At 39.9% G+C, this 19,029-nt stretch overlaps 1 protein-coding gene across 8 annotated transcripts in view; it reads right to left on the reverse strand.

Moving 5' to 3' along the window:
* The window catches only part of MYRIP (myosin VIIA and Rab interacting protein), a 340,631-nt gene that overhangs the window by 12,467 nt on the left and 309,135 nt on the right, over window positions 1-19,029 (reverse strand). For all 8 annotated transcript variants that reach the window (XM_080382640.1, XM_080382636.1, XM_080382638.1 and 5 more), the window contains one exon: window positions 13,269-13,508. In XM_080382640.1, the coding sequence (XP_080238766.1) occupies window positions 13,269-13,508 (240 nt within the window). The remainder of the gene's footprint in view (window positions 1-13,268; window positions 13,509-19,029) is intronic.

A 19,029-nucleotide genomic window follows, 5' to 3' on the forward strand; every position in this document is an offset into this window, starting at 1 on the left:
GAAATAGCGTGCCTTTGCTTTGCACAAACTCTGGTGGGTTTAACTGGAAAACTTCTTTTATTGTCTCTTTCCTTTAATCAGCTGTTCATTTTTACATTAGATAAAACTTTTACTGAAAAATTGAGCAGTGTGTGCTCTGTTGCTGTGTATCAATACATTAAGGCATCTTTAGCACTGTTACTTCTCTGAATTACAAGAAATAATTAGATACATGAGATTAAAGAGAAGGAGAACAAAGCAAATACAGTATGCTACAGCACTCAGATCTTTAGCTTGTTAGGACAGCCAACACAGCCCTGAACAAGCAGGCCTAGGACTCTCGTACTGAGAACAAATACTTGAACCCCATAAATAGCCTACTGCTTTTTCCATTTATTTTCACAAGTGCCAATTAGGTTAGAAACAGATCAATAATTTTATAGGACAGAAGAGGAAATCAATGTTACTTTGTTTTAGTATTGGCTTTTACAAGTACCTAATTCTTATTCTATTCTATGAGTAGTGAGCAAAAAAGGATAAAGGCCAGACGCTACACTTTCTTCATTGTCTTCACTGATGTATGTTCTCCATTTCAAGAACCGTAGCCCCACTTTAATGTTCATTATGTCTTAATTTTTTTATTATCCTTTGTAGTTAATGATGGATTTCCAAAAAGGATTAAATTAAATGCAGAAAAGGTGTTCTTATGGCAGAATATGAAAATCCATATTGGCATTTATTACAGATCAATTACTACAAAACAGGTTTTTTGGTTTTTGTTTTCCTGGTGAGGTGTTCTGTAATAGGAAGCTTCATGAAATCAAGATTTTGAGTAAAAGACCCTACCTTCTCAACAGGTCATGGATAGGGGAAGACAAGTTAAGTGAGAAATATCGGATAGGATAGGATTGGACAGGACAGGACAGTTTTTCAGTTGGAAGGGAACAGTGATCATCTCGTCCACCTGCCTGACCATTTCAGGGCTGACCAAAAGTTAAAGCATGCTGTTAAGGGCATTGTCCAAATGCCTCTTAAACACTGACCAGTTCAGGGCATCTATCACCTCTCTAGGAAGCCTGTTCCAGTGTTTGACTACTCTCCCAGTGAAGAAATTTTTCCTAATGCCCAGTCTAAACTTCCCCTAGTGCAGAAATGTGATTTTTAGCTTTTTTAGAATTTTTACGTAAGTTCTTAGTGGCAGATCCTGTTTGACCTCTAAAACCAAAGATTTGCTTCCCATTAAATGTTGCACAAGGCAGCTAGATGAACGTTCTTGAAGTGTGTATCGCTGAATGTATCTTGATCCTAGCCTGCAGGTATCTAGACACAGCAGTCACAACATTAAAGATTTTATTTAAGCTTGTGAAACATCTGCTTTTATAGTATAACACGGATATAGCACTAAAATTTAAACATCGTAAAGAAATACATGGCAAGCAAAAGTAATATTCCTTAGAGTATGCATGAAGAACTCCCAAAACTTAAAAGCACAAGCAATATTTCAGTGTATTTAAATCTAAACTTTGTGAAAGTTTTCTGCCAAAGGATATTTAAAGCTCAGCTTTACCCTGTTGTTTTTTTTGAGCACTGTCAAAAGCTGCTAACTCATGTTCCAAAATGGTCAGTCTGCAAAGCTAGTGGGGTACTCTACACAGAATTATTGAACATGTATAAGGAGGAAAAAACCAAACCAAAACCTAACAAGTATCCTGGACTTTTAATGCTTCACAACCCTCTCCCCTCCCCAACCACCCACATCAAACTTAAGATTTACAAGGTTCTGTAAAAATCACCTAAAATTCACAGACACATGCACACCAGATCACCCCGGTAGGTGGACATTTCAAATTGCTATAAAGACCTTTTGGCTGTCTCATTTATCTTGCCCTTGCAGGAAAGGTCATTATTACCACCTACAAGTGATTCAAAGAGACAGCTATCACGCCATGATGAAGTCTCTCCCATCTGTCTTGTCAAGCAAGTCAAAGAACTAAAATGTACGTGATAGACACAGAAAGCAATCTCTGTTACAAATACCTAGCACAGAAAAGCTAAGCGCAACGATTCTTGTTGAAACACCCAGATGCATTCTGATTTTAGCTGTGCTACCCTACTTCTAGAGTAACACCACCCCACTACAGATCAAACTGATGCAGCTGATCCAAATTTTAATGTTTCTAACTGGTTATGAGAATCTCATTTTTTACTGAATTTGAGATTAAGAATTTAATGGAATGAGGAAAACATGCATTTATCCTTTTTATGATGATTAATGCTCACACTCATAAATACATTAAAGACACAGTCAAAAGGAATTGCTCATTTTTCCCGAGTTCTTCATTGGAGACACTTAAAGTCGATGAAATACTCAAAAACTGTGTGGATGCAAGCACATATATGTACATGCGTGCATTGAATATTACAAACAGCATCTTGTAAAATTTCTTTACTGTTATTTCTATGTGTGCTTGGACAGATGGAAAGGATTCCTGTTTTGCTGAAGATTATGTCCCAGTGGTCTTAGCTAGCTCTTGCTGACTGTTAGCCATTTCTCTACCCTTCTGCTGTCTCTCCTTCCTTTCCCTGCTGACATTGCCAGTATTTCCCTTGTTGTTTTACCTTAAGGATGCTACACTGGAAGGTGCTTCATAAAACAGTATTTGCATCCTTGCACAAAGGATGATGAGTAACAGAAGGGAAGCAGGATGATAAATCTGAAGCAATGTAAGTGCCGAAACTGCTGAGAGTAGGTGGGCATTAAGCCCTCAGCACCTATGTGCACCTCAGCAGCCTATGACACCTCCACATCCAAGCTTCCTTTGCGTGAACAATATTGCTTTTATTTTTAATGCTCTTAAAGTAGTTGAGCTCTCTGTCACTTGCACTAATTTCTTCTGCTTGTTGTACTCTGCCATTAGCATTTTCTTTCTTGCTACTATAATGTCATGCCATCATTAGGTTCTATTAAACTGGCATGGGAGGCAGTGACTTGCAGTTCAATAGAGAACAGTTGACACCAACAGTTAGATCAAGCAGCCGAACAAGAAAAACTTTCCATCGCTAGTGGCCCTGTCAGTATTGACCACGTCCTTGATGACTTGTAGTGCAATCATTTTTAGCTCCAGTCTCAAGCCGTTCTATCACACTCTAGTCGCGTACCTGTTTAGCAGTCAATATCCCTCATTTTTTTTGTACGGAGTTGAGGGGAGCTGGGGAAAAGATGAGTTTTGCTTTGCCACTAGTTGATAATCTTTTCAGAGTAACCTGACCGAATCTAAACTTGATGAAAACAAAACCTAAACCCAGATGTGCCCTTCTCATCTCCCCATCCTGTAGGAGTTCACTGTACAGCTTTGAGAAGGCCCTGAAAAGGCCACCAGAAGTCCATCTCTTTCACAGGCAAGCAAGATCTGGGACACTGGCTGAGTGACAGCGTGGGAGAAACAAGAGCCATCAGTGCCCAGCTATCAATGGCACCACTCAACCCTGACATTCCAAAGACCTTTGGCCTAAAAGTGAGCCCAGACCACTCATTACCACAAAGACTGGGGAAAAAAAGCTATAACTTGTCTTGGTATTTGATGAAAGACAAGTAAACCACAATAAACTGTGTTGTTAAGGAATTACTATTCCGTGCCTTAACATCAATAGCTTAATTTATGGGTGCTTGTTTAGAAAAAAAAAAAAAAAAAAAAGAAAAGAAAAAGCTAAATTTCCTTAGAGTGAGCTTTTATTCTACTGACATTCTCCAATTTACCACACAGAGAAATACAGCCTCTCTTTTCAATTGTGCTAGGTAATTCAGAATATCAGATTTTTACTAACAAATTCAATCCACTGTCCTAATGTAGTTACAGATGTTATTCCTAATAATTTGTAATGCCTCATTTCTAGAGACAACTTGCCTGTAATCATGAGAAAGGAAGTTATTTTTCAAGGGTGAAATATTGTGGTCCAAATTGGAAATGGAAATACTTAAACCTTAAAATCCACACAAGATTCTGTAACAGTATCTATAACGGACGCAAACTGATGACACTGCACAAATGGAAAAGTATTTTTTCTTTAAAATCATCCTTGATATTTTTACTACAGAAAACCAAGATGATTAAAAGCTGATTAAAATTCATAGTACAAAATTTAACTCTGAAAGTAAGGAGAAAAAAAAGTTGAGGGGCGGAGTGTTTTGCTTAATTAAGCATCAAACTTGACACAAAAACAGTGATTCTTGTGTTATGACTGACAGAATGCTACAGATTTAATTTGCTTACCATATATTTGACATACTAAAAATAGCACATATTTTAAAATATAAGATAAGCACATATTTGCTCAAGGAATAAAATGAAAATCTGTTTTAATATCTGATTCTCATAAGGTGAGACTCAAATAGCACAGAATATGAAACCTCTTCCCACCTACACGAATGATAAGCAACAGACACTAGCAGCAAAGTGAGAAAGTGCCTACTCTCTATGTACAATCTCTACAATGAATTAAGGGTTTTTTTATTTTTAAAATTCAGAGCTTAGAAAGATTTTTGAAGACCACTGTAGTAAAAAAATGCTAAAAATCTTATTGCTGAAATAACATTTTGATTTTTTTCCTTCCAAATTTTTTAACATAGATGAGTACACGAGAATAGGAAGATCATATACTTTATCTTTGTCTTCTGTTCTTCTTTACTGATAAAACCAAATTCTCATTACAAAGCCAAATAAGAGAGCCAGTCTGCTCCGCATGTCTACTTCATGCTCGTCACTCCCATCATGACACAAGGCTAACTGTGATTATAAAATAATTTTCTGCAATGACTATTGATTGTGGCCAAAAGGTATGATTTTTCAGGCCTGAAATTTGCAGAAAAACATTTTGAGACTGATAATTTTGCTTGGGAAATGTGGAAACCCTCAATATCACTTTATAGCATCTCTTACTATGTAAGAGATGTAAGACGACACAGACAAAACAAAGCAGTCTCACCTGCTGCAATACAGTGGATAAAAACTGCAGCTTTAAATGAAGATCAAAAGCCTTTTGTTTTTCCTAGATAGTGGGAAAGCAGTTAAATAAAAAGGCAGAAAAGTTATATTAACAGCTACAGAGGTTAACATTTCTATAGGTTCAGACTTACAGAGAACTTCAGGATGAACAGCAAGGATAAAGAAACTAGCAAATATAAAATATAATAAAAATTAATTTAACATCTATTGCTAGAATATTTTAAAGAAAGCAATGCCTGATTTATTTCATTTGTGGGATTTAGAATAACAGATCTTATTAGGACAGATACTGCAAATGACACACCATTCTTAATAAAATGGAATAGGTGGGAAATACTGATTTCCACCATCACAAACCAAGCGGCACTAGCAATAGAAAAATATTTTTGCAGCAGTGTTAAGAAAAAGAAAAGCCAGCTATCTTCATTTTTTGGGTCTACACTTCCAGTTTGGACACTGTGCATGTTTCTCGTTACAAAAGGGTCTGTACCTCACTTACGCCCCAGTCAGATGCTCATGTCCAAAACACCTGGGCTGAGTTCAGTAAGATGTCTTGTGCCAAATCACTTCCTACTGTTGCTGCTGTCTCTCTCCTGGACTTCACTGTCCCAAAACGAACAAGTAAATCCCCTCAAGTTCTCATCAAGTTCTCCAGTGAGAAGTCAGTAGGCTTACCTTAATCCCCCTAATTTACTTAGGTCTATTTAAACAAAACCTTTTGCCTTGAAGTTATGACACAACCAGTTACCCTGTTGGCTGTGCTGTGACAGAAGTATCCACCCGCTGAGGAGCAGTGTTTTCTTGAAACTGTTACAGATAGATCTGAAAGAGCCCATCTGCCAACTCTGCGCTGCTTACAGAAGAGGACAAGAAAATAGTAATTTTCTTGTTGCAGTCTAACCTGTAACACACACCCACACACCCTTTCTGTTACAGCAGCTTACACTAATCTTCACTCATTTTCTGTATCTGTATCTGTAAAATGGCTTTTACGTTTTCTTCCTAAGTAAATAAATCTTTGGTGATCAGACAACTGAAAGATTCCCATTGCACGCATGCTGGACAGAGCGGCTTGGGCATGCATGCACATCAAATCTGAGACTATGAGAATCTTGTTTACAAAGATGCTGCATTCCCCACGTGAAGCCAGCCGTAATCTCACCTATTCTGCACTTCTCCAGGTAGATTCAACAGGGCTTTGATTCTGTTGCTTAAACACAGGCAGAAAAGGTGCAACCAGAAACAGCTTGAAGTATCTGAGGATTTTCAAAGCTGTCAGGTATCCCATGGACCCGAGAGATGCATGTTTCCTCTGGACTAGCATACTAAGGACCTGTGGAATACCCTAGGGCATCTCAGATGGACTGTCTACATCCATACTAAGGCAACTGTATCGAGCCCAGAAAGTATCAGAACTGGAGGAACATAAACACCACTGCCTACACTTCTTAAAACTTGTTAAAAATAAATATTTATGGTCTTGAAGCAGCTATTTTTCTTGAAACTGAAGACTCAGATTTTCACAAAATAAACTTAGGATCAACTTAATTTTCCATACTAAAGACCAATAAATAATAGTAAAAACATGTGAGAAATCTCCTGAATGGGACTTTTGTCCAGTGAACTACTTAATCCTCAGTTTAAAACTGAACATATGCTTGACTGCTTTCTTGAATCGAGAACTTCAAACTTTGGATCCATTAGCCCAATGTGAAGATTAAAGTCTCCTACCTCTTTTGGAAGAAAAAGCCTCTATTTCACCTTCTTACCCATAATCTTTTTTCTCTGCTGTCATTCAAAATTCTGTGCCTAGATTATCTGCAGTTCATGCTGCCCACATTCAGTTTTCAATCCCGGACTTTGGAAGACTGCCCAGATAATTAACATCGTAATAAAAATCATGATCCACCAAACCACAGGAATTATTCTGAGCATCTTGAATACAAAAATGTGAAACAACAGACACAAATATCTTGTGAGTTGTTAACCCAGGAAGATGTAATTGTATTACACTGTTCAGCTTTATTAGCATAGTAGCTTTACTACATTGCTAATACTATACTTACACTATTACGTTTTCTTTTTTAAGTCAGCCATAGGGTTCTGACTCCTTTAGGAACTTTTTCACTCAGTTGTTTCTAAAACTTTCAGACGTATGAGGCTGGATGGCCATTTCCTATTAACCCCTGCCTGGACCAACACACCACAAAATTTTCCAGGAGTTCAGGGAGTTGCAAGATAATTATCACAAAAACTACTACATCATGTTCTGTGAGGATGGTGCACGCACCAGCACAAATGATTCCTGAAAGCCCAGCCACCAGGAGACACGGGCTCTCTCGTTATTGTAGCACTGCTGTTACAACATTGCAGCCATCCCTACCATGATGCTTTAATGGGTCCATGATACACGGGACAGATTCACTGCCATGTGCACATCTAATGCCATTCTTCACCTCCATCAAGGCTGTGAGCATATTTCTCTCCAGTGACCATGTCCTGTGAGTCCTTGCTCACTGGACCTCCTTTACTGAGCCCTGGCCACCCAATCCAAGGCCAGCCCCAGGCACAACCACCAGCAGATGCCACAGCAGGGAGCTGGCTGTCTCTGCTGCTGCAGTAATGTGCACACACATGCACAGCTGCTGGCGATTCCTCTTGATGAAGAGAGCTGCCAGGTAGATTTCTTAACAAGCGTCAATCTATCTCATTATACTGGTAGTTGAAAAGTGCTAATTTACTTGCTGAAAAATGTAAGATGTACTCTCAAAACAAAGATTATAGGCCTCTGGCACAAGTACACATGAAGATGATGCTTGTAGTACAGACTTTCCCCAAAATAAAGCTTTACAAACCCCAAGATGAATGTTTCCAGAGAATGAAGGCATAAATATTTTATGGAAAGAATATTTATGCTGTTATTCATAGTGTCAAGGGACTTGGGAGGTTTCACTTAGGGAACAGGATCCCACTGTGCTACTTACCAAACTTACTCACAGGTTGCCATTCAGAAAGGAGCTGTTGTGTGCCTAGTCATGTAACAACGTCAACAGAAAACAGCAGGATTTAAACAAATTACTAAGCTTTGGTTGTAAGAGTCTCTGAGCAGAAGTAAATGCACAAAGGGATTAAAAGAAGTTCCTCAAGTACACAGCACCTTGCATCAAGCTAACGCAAAGAGCAGAAAAACTCAATGTTACTACTGAAGTTTAACTCACTTATTTGCATATCTTAAGCAAGGAAGAGTACAAAGTAAAAGGCGAGAAGAATAAAAACACATGTAAGGTTTTAACAACTGTTTCAGTTTTTATGCTATGTGGGGCAATTTGCAAAAATGGCAGAGGCTATTCTGTTTTTTAAACAGTATCTCGCTGGTTTCTGATAAAGCCGTCACAGTGACAGACTGCACTCAAAACACAGTCTGCATTAGACAGTGCTGAAACTGCCTTCCAGGATGTAATTCTGGGGTATACCGTGAAACATATACCCAGCCCATTCAACTTCATGAAAGCACTAAAAGAGAAAGAGAGAGGACAGAGGAAAGCAATAACTAAATACATCCCATTTATTATGCTTGCCACTCTCAGGATCATTGTCATTAAGATACTCAAAGAGGATTTACTTTTTTCTTTAGGTTATTTAGTTAGGGCTAGGGTCTTGGGGGGTGAAGCACTCCCCTCCCTCCAAAAATAACCACAACCACAAACACCAAGGCAGAAAGAACTGTACAAATCACTGTGCTAGTACGAGATGCTTCACTAACCCAACATTTGCACAATGCAATTTTTGGTCTGTTTACATCTGAAGTTTAAAGGGGCCAAAGGCTAAATCTACCCTGAGCACAGTGGACTCCATGGCCTTTCATTGCACAGCTGAGACAAGCAGGCTTTTCAGGGGTCTGCATACTGCTGAAAAACCTGAACTACTTCTGTAGCTTAATAAGCACAAAATGTTATCTATAAAAACAAGTCAGCTGTGGGATTATATTTTAGAGAGCTGTGAATCATTAGGCAATCACAAACTTAGATATGTTAAAAGTTATTGTGCTGCAGCAGATTCAAGTCTAAGGTATAAAATTAACTTGCGTTGAGTAATACCTGCCTAAATCCTCAGGTATCTCACACGAACAAAATAATTAACTCAAAGATCAGCATTTTCAACCTTGTATCTTAAAGGCTCAAAAGCTCAGTTTGAAGTGAGAACAGAGAACACATAAAAGCCCAGCTTCAGCCAACTCCCCAGTCAAGATGTGCCAATACCTGCCATTGCTTCAGATCTTAATATACTAAATACCCTTTTTAAAGCATCAGCTCAACATGTGATTATGTCATGTTCCCAGATTCCATTAAACACAGAAGTCCAGATTTGTAAAGGTGCAGGCACGTGAAAGTCAGATTTTCATGAGCACTAGGTACATAATTTTCACTGATTCAATAAAAAATATATGCTTTTTAAAGTCTTATTCTATGGTCAGTGGTACTATAACTAGAAATTCCCTGTGACTTAAGGTTGCTAATGCGTTCCAAAATGAGCTTGTGAGAATAGAAGACTAAGAGCTAATAAAGACAAGCAGCATGACTAGAATATAAGCAAGATGGCTAAAGTACAGAATTTAATTTGTGTTCAGGAGCTCAAAGCAGATTGTAGGCACTTGAGCTCTCATTTTAATGGCCGAGAATTGTGCTTCTGTATACCTAATATGAAACTTGATGCCCAGGTCAGAAGTCTAGGTGGTCTGGCTGAGAATGTTAAGTGCCAGTCTGAAAGATCTGTAATTCCCTACATATGCATTCTCCAAAATTCAGGCTTCTTAAAGAGACAGCATATTGGGACATCTGGCTTTTAAGGCATCTAAAATTACTGGTTCCTTGAAAATTTTTTTATATGCTTGTCTGCATTGAGACATGCCATCTGTTCATCTTAATTTTATTCCATATTTTGAGTTCAGCTATGTCTTTATATTTTAAGTCACCATAGCCACAACTGGTATTATATACACTGTCATCTTCAGTATTTCACTGTAAGGTGTTGGTCAGCCACCTTTCCAAAGAGAAAGAACACATCGGATTTTAAATCACCTTTAAGGACAACTGTCAAGAATAAGAATGAAAGCAGCCTGCTTGTTTCTCTACAGCTGAAGCAAGTTCCACTATCAATTCTAGTGAAGTCATGACCATGAATAGTATTGGGATATTTTGGTTTCTTTATTATAGACAGAAAGATTATATACTGCGACTGTGAATGACTAAGACTTTTTTTTTCATCCAAAACCAATAGCAAATTAGGGAATCCAAGCATTCCCTTTTTGCTGAACAAATATATGTCTTTTATTTTTTTACACTTAAGGAAATTTTACTGAGAAAAAAATTAATCTTTATTTTAAATAAGTGACATGCAAATGTTAAAGAAATAATAAAATTAGAGGAGGAAAACCCAAGTAATATACTTTGTAGATGCATGCAGATGAGTAAGTACACCACAGAACACACATCTGCCATTTTCTGTGCTCAGTTCACCATACAGGAGCGTGTCAGAAAGGCCTATTCACAGCCTTTAATTCTAATTTAATTGCATCATGTTAGACCCAAGCTAGCCTATATATCCTGTTGAATAATTTGATATTGCTGGTTTGCCTTTATAAACCAAAGGCAAGCTGAACTGAATGCTGCTAGCAAGCACTGCCAATAAAGCTTTTATTTGATTTCCTCACAAAGGTGTGTACATCACAGGGGTATCTGCATACGTGATGACAAAGGTACTTACACGGCTGTGTAGTCCATGGCTAAATAACTCAGAATCAGAGAGTCAGAGGATACTTAAGTTTGGAAAGGACCTCTGGAGATCATCTAGTCCAAGCCTTCTGCTCAAAGCAGGGTCAACTAGATCAGGTTGCCCAGTGTCCTGTGTCCAGTGAAAGTTAGATTATCTCCCAAGGATACAGACTCTACAATCTCTCTGGGAAACCTATTCCAGCGTTTGACCACCCTAACAACGTAAAGGCTTTTTATGTTTAGATAGAATTTCTTTTATTTCAGTTTGTGCCCACTGCTTGGAGTCCTGTCACTAGGCATGGGTGAGAAGAGTCTGATTCCCACTTCTTTATTTCCCACCTCAGACACCTTCCCCCTCCATCAGGTATTTACAAACACCGAAGAGATCCTCCCTGAGCCTTCTCTGCCCTAGGCTAGACAACTCCAGCTCTCAGCCTCTCCTTATACAACAGATGCCCCAATCTTTCAGTCATCTCTGTGGCCCCTTCATTGAACTCACTTCAGTATATTCATGTGTCCCTTGTACCGGGAAGCCCTGAACAGGACACAGCACTCCAGAAGTGGCCTCACCACTGTTGAACAGAGGGGAATAATCACCTCCCTCAGTCTGCTGGATGCTGGTGACCTTCTTTTCTGCAAGTGCACATTGCTGGCTTATGTTTAACCTGGTGCCTACCAGGACCCCTATGTCCTTTTCTGCCAAGCTGTGTCCCAGCCAGGTGGCCTCCAGCCAAGTATGGGTGATTGGGGCAATTGCTTCCCAGGTGCAGGATTTTGCATTTCCCTTTGTTGAACTTCATGAGGTTCTGTTGGCCCGTCTCTCCAGCCTGTCAAGATCCTCTGAATAACAACAGAACATGTATCAACCGCTCCTCCAGATTTAGGGTACACTCTGTCTTATTGTCTCTGTCAATAGTGAAGCCATTAGCAGTACCGGGCGCAGTATTGACCACTGGGGTACACCACTAGTGAATGGCCTCCAGCTGGATTTCAAGCCTCTGATCACAACCCTTTTGGCCCAGCAATTCAGGCAATTTTCAGTCCACCTCACTGACTACTTATCCAGCCCTTACTTGCTCAGTTTGTCTCTGAGGATGTTATGCGAGACAGTGTTGAAAGCCTTGTTAAAGTCAAAATAAACAATATTCAGTGCTTTGAATGCCTTAGATTACCACGAACGTTCAAAGGTGAACAGTGGCCTCAATGACATGGGCCGGTTCCCTCAGCTCTTCTGAGCATATCCCCACTGGGTGCCATGTACACGTGTACGTCCCATTTGTTGAAATATTGGCTAACCTGATCCTCCTCTACCAAGGGTAAGTCTTCACTGCTCCAGACTTTCCAATAGGTCTCAGGGCCTGGGATGCTTGAGGGCAAATCTTAACTGTAAACTGAGGTGAAAACAATGTCGTCTAACAGCCTTTTCCATGTCCTGTGTCACCAGGTCACTGCAGTAGTGAGCCCCGCTTTCCCTCACCCGCCTTTTGCTGCTGATACAGCTGTAGAAGCCTGTCTTACCTCTCTTCATGTCCCTCACCAGATTCAATTCCAGGCGGGCACGGGTTTTCCCCCACACTTGGACAGCACCTCTATTGTCCACCTGAGTCACCTGATACTGCTTCCACCTCCTGGTGCATCAGTTCTTTACGTAATTTGAGCAAAAAGAACAGATTTCCTTTAGAGAGTTGTCCACACCTCGTGTGAAAGCTCAGCTGCTGTGCAGACAAGACACCAAGAGGCCAGTCAAGACACACAGCAGACAAGAACGAGCCTAAGTGGATCGAAGGGTGTGTTTGACTGGCAAGGGCAGTGCTGGGCTTCTACAGCACCAAATTCAAGCATACCACATGATCTGAAGAGAAATTCAGAGGTAGAAAGGGAAGAGAGCAGGTGCTAAGTCCTGTGGAGTCACACTGAAATCAGGTATTTTATTGTAAGGGTGAAACGGCACAAACGGAGGTTCTCATGCATCATCAGAACTGGCACTGGATTTCAGTTTCATTGGAATATGTTACTTCTCACAGAGGCCTATCAGCTGACAGAGTAACCGGGTTGGAGAGCTTTAAAGAAGCACAAAATACTCAAATAGAGGAGCAAAAGAAGAATCTATGACACCAGAACGAACTACATGATACTAAGAAGAGAGATGTAAGTAGAAGGACTGAAAAACCACTTAAACCAGCTGGTTAGCAAGGACAAAAAAGGGAACTGGAACTTTTAAAATAAAAATGTACAAGTTGATTCTCCGTCAGCATAAAATGACATAATTCCATTATTATCAGTCACTTAACAGGTTTGTTACGCAGGCCGAGTTCACTGTTTTGAATTGATGCCGTAAGCTCAGAATACACACCTTAATTGAAGTTCTACCTGCACAAGGGTTGCAGGCTCAGACCCAGTGTAAAGGACCTTGGATTCTTTTAAGCAAATATGTTTAATTTTCTAACCACATGTTTCTCTTTCTAGATTCTAACTTCTACAAGACTGTCCCCACTTCTCTACAATGACCACTTACCTTCTTTAATTCTTCCTGAATGCTTCTGCCATTCTCCTCTGAGGACACACTCTCCTTCTGGTTTTCAGGGTCTGTTCTAGGTTCTGATTCTTGTTCTTCACCAGAAGATGTTTCCTTGTCACTCATTTTAGCAGCAAGCTGAAATAACCTGGATTTAACGTCCTCCTCCCGAAGATCAGGCTTGATGTTATGACACTGATCCTCGCAGCTTATATCAGTTTCTGATAAATCATCAAAATCCTACAAAGAAATTAGAAGAATGGTATAATTACTGTATAGGCACAGAAAGAAAAACAAACAGCCTCCTAGAAAAGTATAGGTATGATCACTCTGCATGGAAGCTAGAAAGAAAGCATGCTAAGCGTGCCAATAAAAAAACCCACCATATCTTTTATAGAGGAAAGCCAACCAACCCACACTTGCTGGATTATATTTATCATTCCTGCTTACTTTTATATTACATAAAAAGGAACTATCAAAATCATTATGTATCTGTGTGCAACCAATAAAATATGCCTACGTGGCACTTCCCATTCTCAGCACTGCACTACCATCATTCTCAGGCATGGTACAGATAAAGAAAGTGAAGTGTGGGAATGAAAAGTTGTGACCTAGCAGTTGTGTCCAGTTTTCAGTCAGAAGCCGTGCTCCAGTTCCCTGACTGCTTGGTCTTGAGCATTATCTGTGTTCTTCTTAAAGACTACTGGAAACAAGTTTTGAAAAATCTGCACATGATGGTGCTCAAGATTTTCAGCTTTCCCAGCGATTGTTTACATAGGTGGATCCTCTACAGTGATGACTGTTTTCCAAAGGTCAATCTCCTTGGAACAAGTTCCATCTCTAGGAGCACCTTCTTTTCTTACTCTTGGATCACTGAAGGTGGGAAGTACTCAGAGGCTCAGTTAAGTGCAGTGGGTGCTCCAGGCTCTACCACAAGTCCCTTACTTTGGAGGCTGAACAGAAGAAAAGCAAAATCTGTTTGCAAGTCTGTTTAGCAGGATGCCTGCCCAACATTTAATGATGTGAAAGGGGGGATATTTTTGTCAGACGTTGCTGGAAACACGAAAATACCTCACGGTTGTTCCAAAAACTAATGTCCAGATACATACCAACTCATTTTCTGGATCTGTGCTATCTGATTAGGACCTAATTTCCCCTGATTTCCACTACAGTCCACTGGGACAGACAGACATCTCCCAGAACAACCTGCTCCAGCTAGAGCATTAACTGCATTCTGGAAACATTCTTCTCTCCCTGCTGACTGCTAAGAGAAAGAATCATTAGATGGTTTGTTTAGTGCTTCAATCAAGCCCGTAAAGCAGGGTAGGAATTAGGTGGTTTTAGAAGTGATGAATTCTTTGAAGTGGAGCATAATTGTTACAAAACCACCCAGAAGGATGCTATGAAGAAGGCAGCCTGGGACCAGAAGCGGTAGGCACATCTCAGCAGGTCTAAGAGGATGATTTGGAGCAATTCTCAGATAGGACATTATTCCTATTACACCCTCCTACCGTGACAGGACCAGACACTGCTGGAGAGACTAAAAGCTGTGCTCTCTCTGCCATTCATTTGAAAGTACACAAACAGGAGATTTGCTCTGCACAGCTCTCTGCAGCTGCAGCAGCAGTATACATGTACAGACCAATCATCTCCAGTTCTCAGAGGAAATGTTAACTCTGACAACTCCCTCACAAATCCCACCCACCAAACCACTCTTAATGGACTGACACATCGTGTTTGTAATGCCAGTACTGCATCTCTCATACGGAAAACTGTACTGTAGTATCTAGCACTTTCACAGCTTTCTGGACAATTTTTGTCTGCAGTTACCTGTGAATCGACTACACAACTGAATTACTGCTTTTTAGCTCACCTTAAGAATGCAGAAGGCCCTTTTAGAAAAACAGGATCTGAAAGTACATGACTAGCTATAATAGAAGGGAAAACATGGGCTTATGCTGAAATGTATTCTTTTCCCAAACAATCAGCTTCTGCAGAATAAAAAGCCTTTTCTGCCAAATGAAATTCAAGGCTGTTCTGAATAAGATCAAGTTTTCAAGTTAGTGTGGTTCCACTTTAGTTTTGTAATAGGTTATGATATGCTTTTATATACATGTGGAAGACTGCTGTCATTTCCCTGTGATGATGGTGCTTCCTCAAATTGTAAGAAGATATTTTTTTTCCAGACATATCTTACATGTCATTCAACAGCTCATTACAACGTCTGCCCAACAATCTGCTAATGAAAACTACTCACATTCTCCTAAACTACTATAAAAAAAATCTGAAAGTTGTACTGAGTCAATATGTTCATCAATTTGTACCCAGAAGAGAAAGAATCATAATGTATGGGATAAACATATCATATTTATAGGATAGAAAGCACACCAAAACCATGCGCTTGTAATTTAGGAGAATACAGTTTAGTGGAGATAATGTCTCATTAAACCAGCTATTTACAGTTAGGTATCTAGTCTAAGCTAATTACTAGATTCCTTCTTTACTTGAGTTACCTCCATTTATTTTAATAGGTACCTCCAAAAACCTAATCTCATCTATCAAAAAATGTGGTTTAGGATTACAAGACTTGCTAGTGAGCTCTGACAGCTCTGCACCTGGGGCGTGGGCTTCCTTGAGCAGTGTCTAGGCAGGAAGAGTACGGCTTACCTTGGGGTCAGGTCTGCAAGGAAGAGAAGAAAACCCCATTCTATGCAGACATTTGAGCAGATCAAGCTTGTAAAGACAAGTTTGCTATTGTTTCAATAAGCTGACGAGTAGGGGTACAAAATCTAGTGGAGCAGTGAGTGGGGCTGGCAGTCCGGAGGGGCAGGTTTTCTCATGTTTCCATCTCACTGCCGTGCCACGGAATACCGACAGACTTTACTGTGCAGCAAGACATGCGTGATGCCTCTGAGGGCTTCTTACAAGTACCTGCTCAGCTTTCAACTGCTTAGCAGCGATATTGGAGTTGCAATACACACATACCCCCACAGAAAGGACCGCAGGCTAATTTAATGAATCTATACTGACAACAGCAGAGTCACGATTCCTCTTAATCCTGAAAAAAATACCAGTCTACCTAGGATCACACATGGCAGCACCTTTTAGGCTGATCTCTACTGCCTCTACCCAAAGCTCAGTGAAATCCTGTAAAGCCCTGCAGCTGACTTCCCATGTATTCTGGAAGAAGACATGGCAGGGCAATATTGCTAAGTTGCCCAGATTCAGCAGGACAAGAAATCTAGAGTGTAGTTTTATGAAACAAGGTGAGCTAATGTAACAGCCTAGTGCTGCTGAAAGAGGTCACCCTCCACCTTCCTCTCTTTACTCGGTTGTAACGAGTTGTGTAGGCTTGGCAAAGGGGTCCAAATGGGGCTAGCGCTGACAAAGGAGAGATACTGGACCATGCTGGAAGCAGGTGGAGGGAAGGCACAAAGGCAGAGAGGAAGGAGGTATCCCTCCCTCAGCAGCAGCAAGTGCTGTGTTACCTTAGCCACACGTCACACCATTGCTGAAACACTCCCAATTCAAGCCTATGCTTTACACATACAAAAGACTTTTCCTAGCTGGGAAACTTAAACAGCTTTTTGCTACATTTGTCAGCACAGGTGAAAGTCAAGAGCTGCCTTGGCATCCCTAGGGTTTCATACCACATTAGCTACATTTGTGTTACGAATACACATAATTTCTTGGGGGAGGACTCACCTTGAGGGTATTGATTTTATTACAGCTGGATTCAGGTATGTTTATTATCCACCTTTCTGCTTTCCAATCTCCTTACAATAAGCAGGTGGAGTATTTACTTTGGCAAGAATTATTAGTTCCTGCTCACACACAGAGATAATGATACCCTATAATACTACACTTTGTGGTTTCCGTTCCTAGTAGCTTGGCTTGTGTGTTGAGCTTTTCCGATGGTGGTAGTGAACTGTTTGTGAGGAGATCGTGCCTCTTCCATGGATTAACAAATTAAAAAAAAAAAGTATCAGATGCCATGACAACAATAAAAAATAATAAATACATTGAAAGGTCCTATTATTATTTATTTAATAGATACTATCTTAAATGTCATTATTCTTTACTGTTCACACTTTGGCTCCATCTAGTAAGTTTAATGACATCTTTGTGTTCGTATAAAACACTGTATAAATTCCCATTTGCATCTGCCAGCAACACATAATACTAACATCTGCAATCAAGAATATAGGGCTACCACTTTATCTGAAAAGAGCTTCAGTGAGGGCCTGGCAGACTAACACAACCACAAACCCAGTCCCACTAAAAGAAAGCCAAATGTTTCTATGCAAGCAAAAGTCCTTTAGCAGACAGTGAACTAGGAAATACACCTTTCCTCATACACACTGTTCAACTCCTTGCAGGCAAATGGCCGATAACTCAATGTAAGCCTAGCAAACAAAACAAACAAACAAACAAACAAAACAACAACAACAAAGCCCCAAAATACAGCAAGGAAGCAAAGTACTGGCTTGGAGGCTCCAGAACCAAACCCATGTTATACTATAAACTCTTGAGAGGAAGCTCCATTCATACAGAAAACCAAAAATCAGAAACTACATTTTTTAGAAGACACAAATGGTGAGGTTTGCAGGCAGTTTCGCAGGCAGTTTCTCAGCCAGAGCGGGTGCAATTTCAGAGCAGCTATTTTCAGTAAATACATCCCAAGCGCCATCCCGTGGGGACCGGCAGTCTGACAGCACTCCCCCCTTACCTGGCCGCCGGGCAGGGGGCTCTCATTAACAGGTGGGGTCTCCTGATCAAAAAAGCAAACCCACAATGAGGGCACTTCCTTCACTTGAAGCAATTAAGCCACTCCGCTTTCCATCAGAAATGTAAGAACTGCAGCTACACTAAGCAACATCTCCTCCTCTCAAAGAGATAATGAAAGCCAATATATTGGTATTATTATTAGTCGTAAGATAAATTATTAAAATATTATTAATAATGAAAGCAGAGAGAGATTGGTGGTTTGAGCACCAATTTCTTGTAAAAAGTTACAATTTAAAAAATAATCATCATCAAGAGTAAGGTTGCACTTCCCAGTTAATTTTCCAAAGGAATATACATGTGGTACATAAGTAATCAGGTTATCAGAAATTCATTACAGTAGAACGATGGTTTTATCAGGCAGTTTTCATGTCTTGCTTCATGTACTTCCTTTATGACTGTGTTTACAGCATGTCTACAGGCAACCCAGTAAAGCAGGTTGGTTTTTTACCTATGATTAAGTGGCAAAAAACTCTCCCCAAATACAGTACATCTGGATATCTGTTCTGAGGTTTCCCTTTTTAAATCACTCCAGACTTTGAGTTCTCTCTCAGCCACAAAGTCAGCATTCCAGGGTTGACTTTAAAATACATTTAAAAAAGAATGCCACAGCATTATCCTAATCTAGGTACATGATCTAGATTAAAAAAATACCTAATTTTAAATAGAAATTCAGTTGTGAGTTATGAAATGACCACAGTTGTTCCACAATGTAATTGCTTATAATTCTCTAGACTTGGAGCAGGGAGAGAGGAAAGGGCCTATTTTCATTTCACTGTGAGTCTTGGAGAGCAGAAAACAAAAAACCCAGCCTTCACTATTAGAAAATTTAAAAAGAACCCCCAACTTTTAGACTGCTAAACTGAAATCCTGTTCTACAATGTTGATGAAAACATCATGGTTAACAAATTATCATCTTATCATTACAATGCAGTAAAATAAGGTCATTGCAATGCAGTAAAGTACAGAAAAAGTA

The sequence above is a fragment of the Falco punctatus genome (genome assembly GCF_963210335.1).
Source record: "Falco punctatus genome assembly, chromosome: 4".
Classification (NCBI taxonomy): Eukaryota; Metazoa; Chordata; class Aves; order Falconiformes; family Falconidae; genus Falco; species Falco punctatus.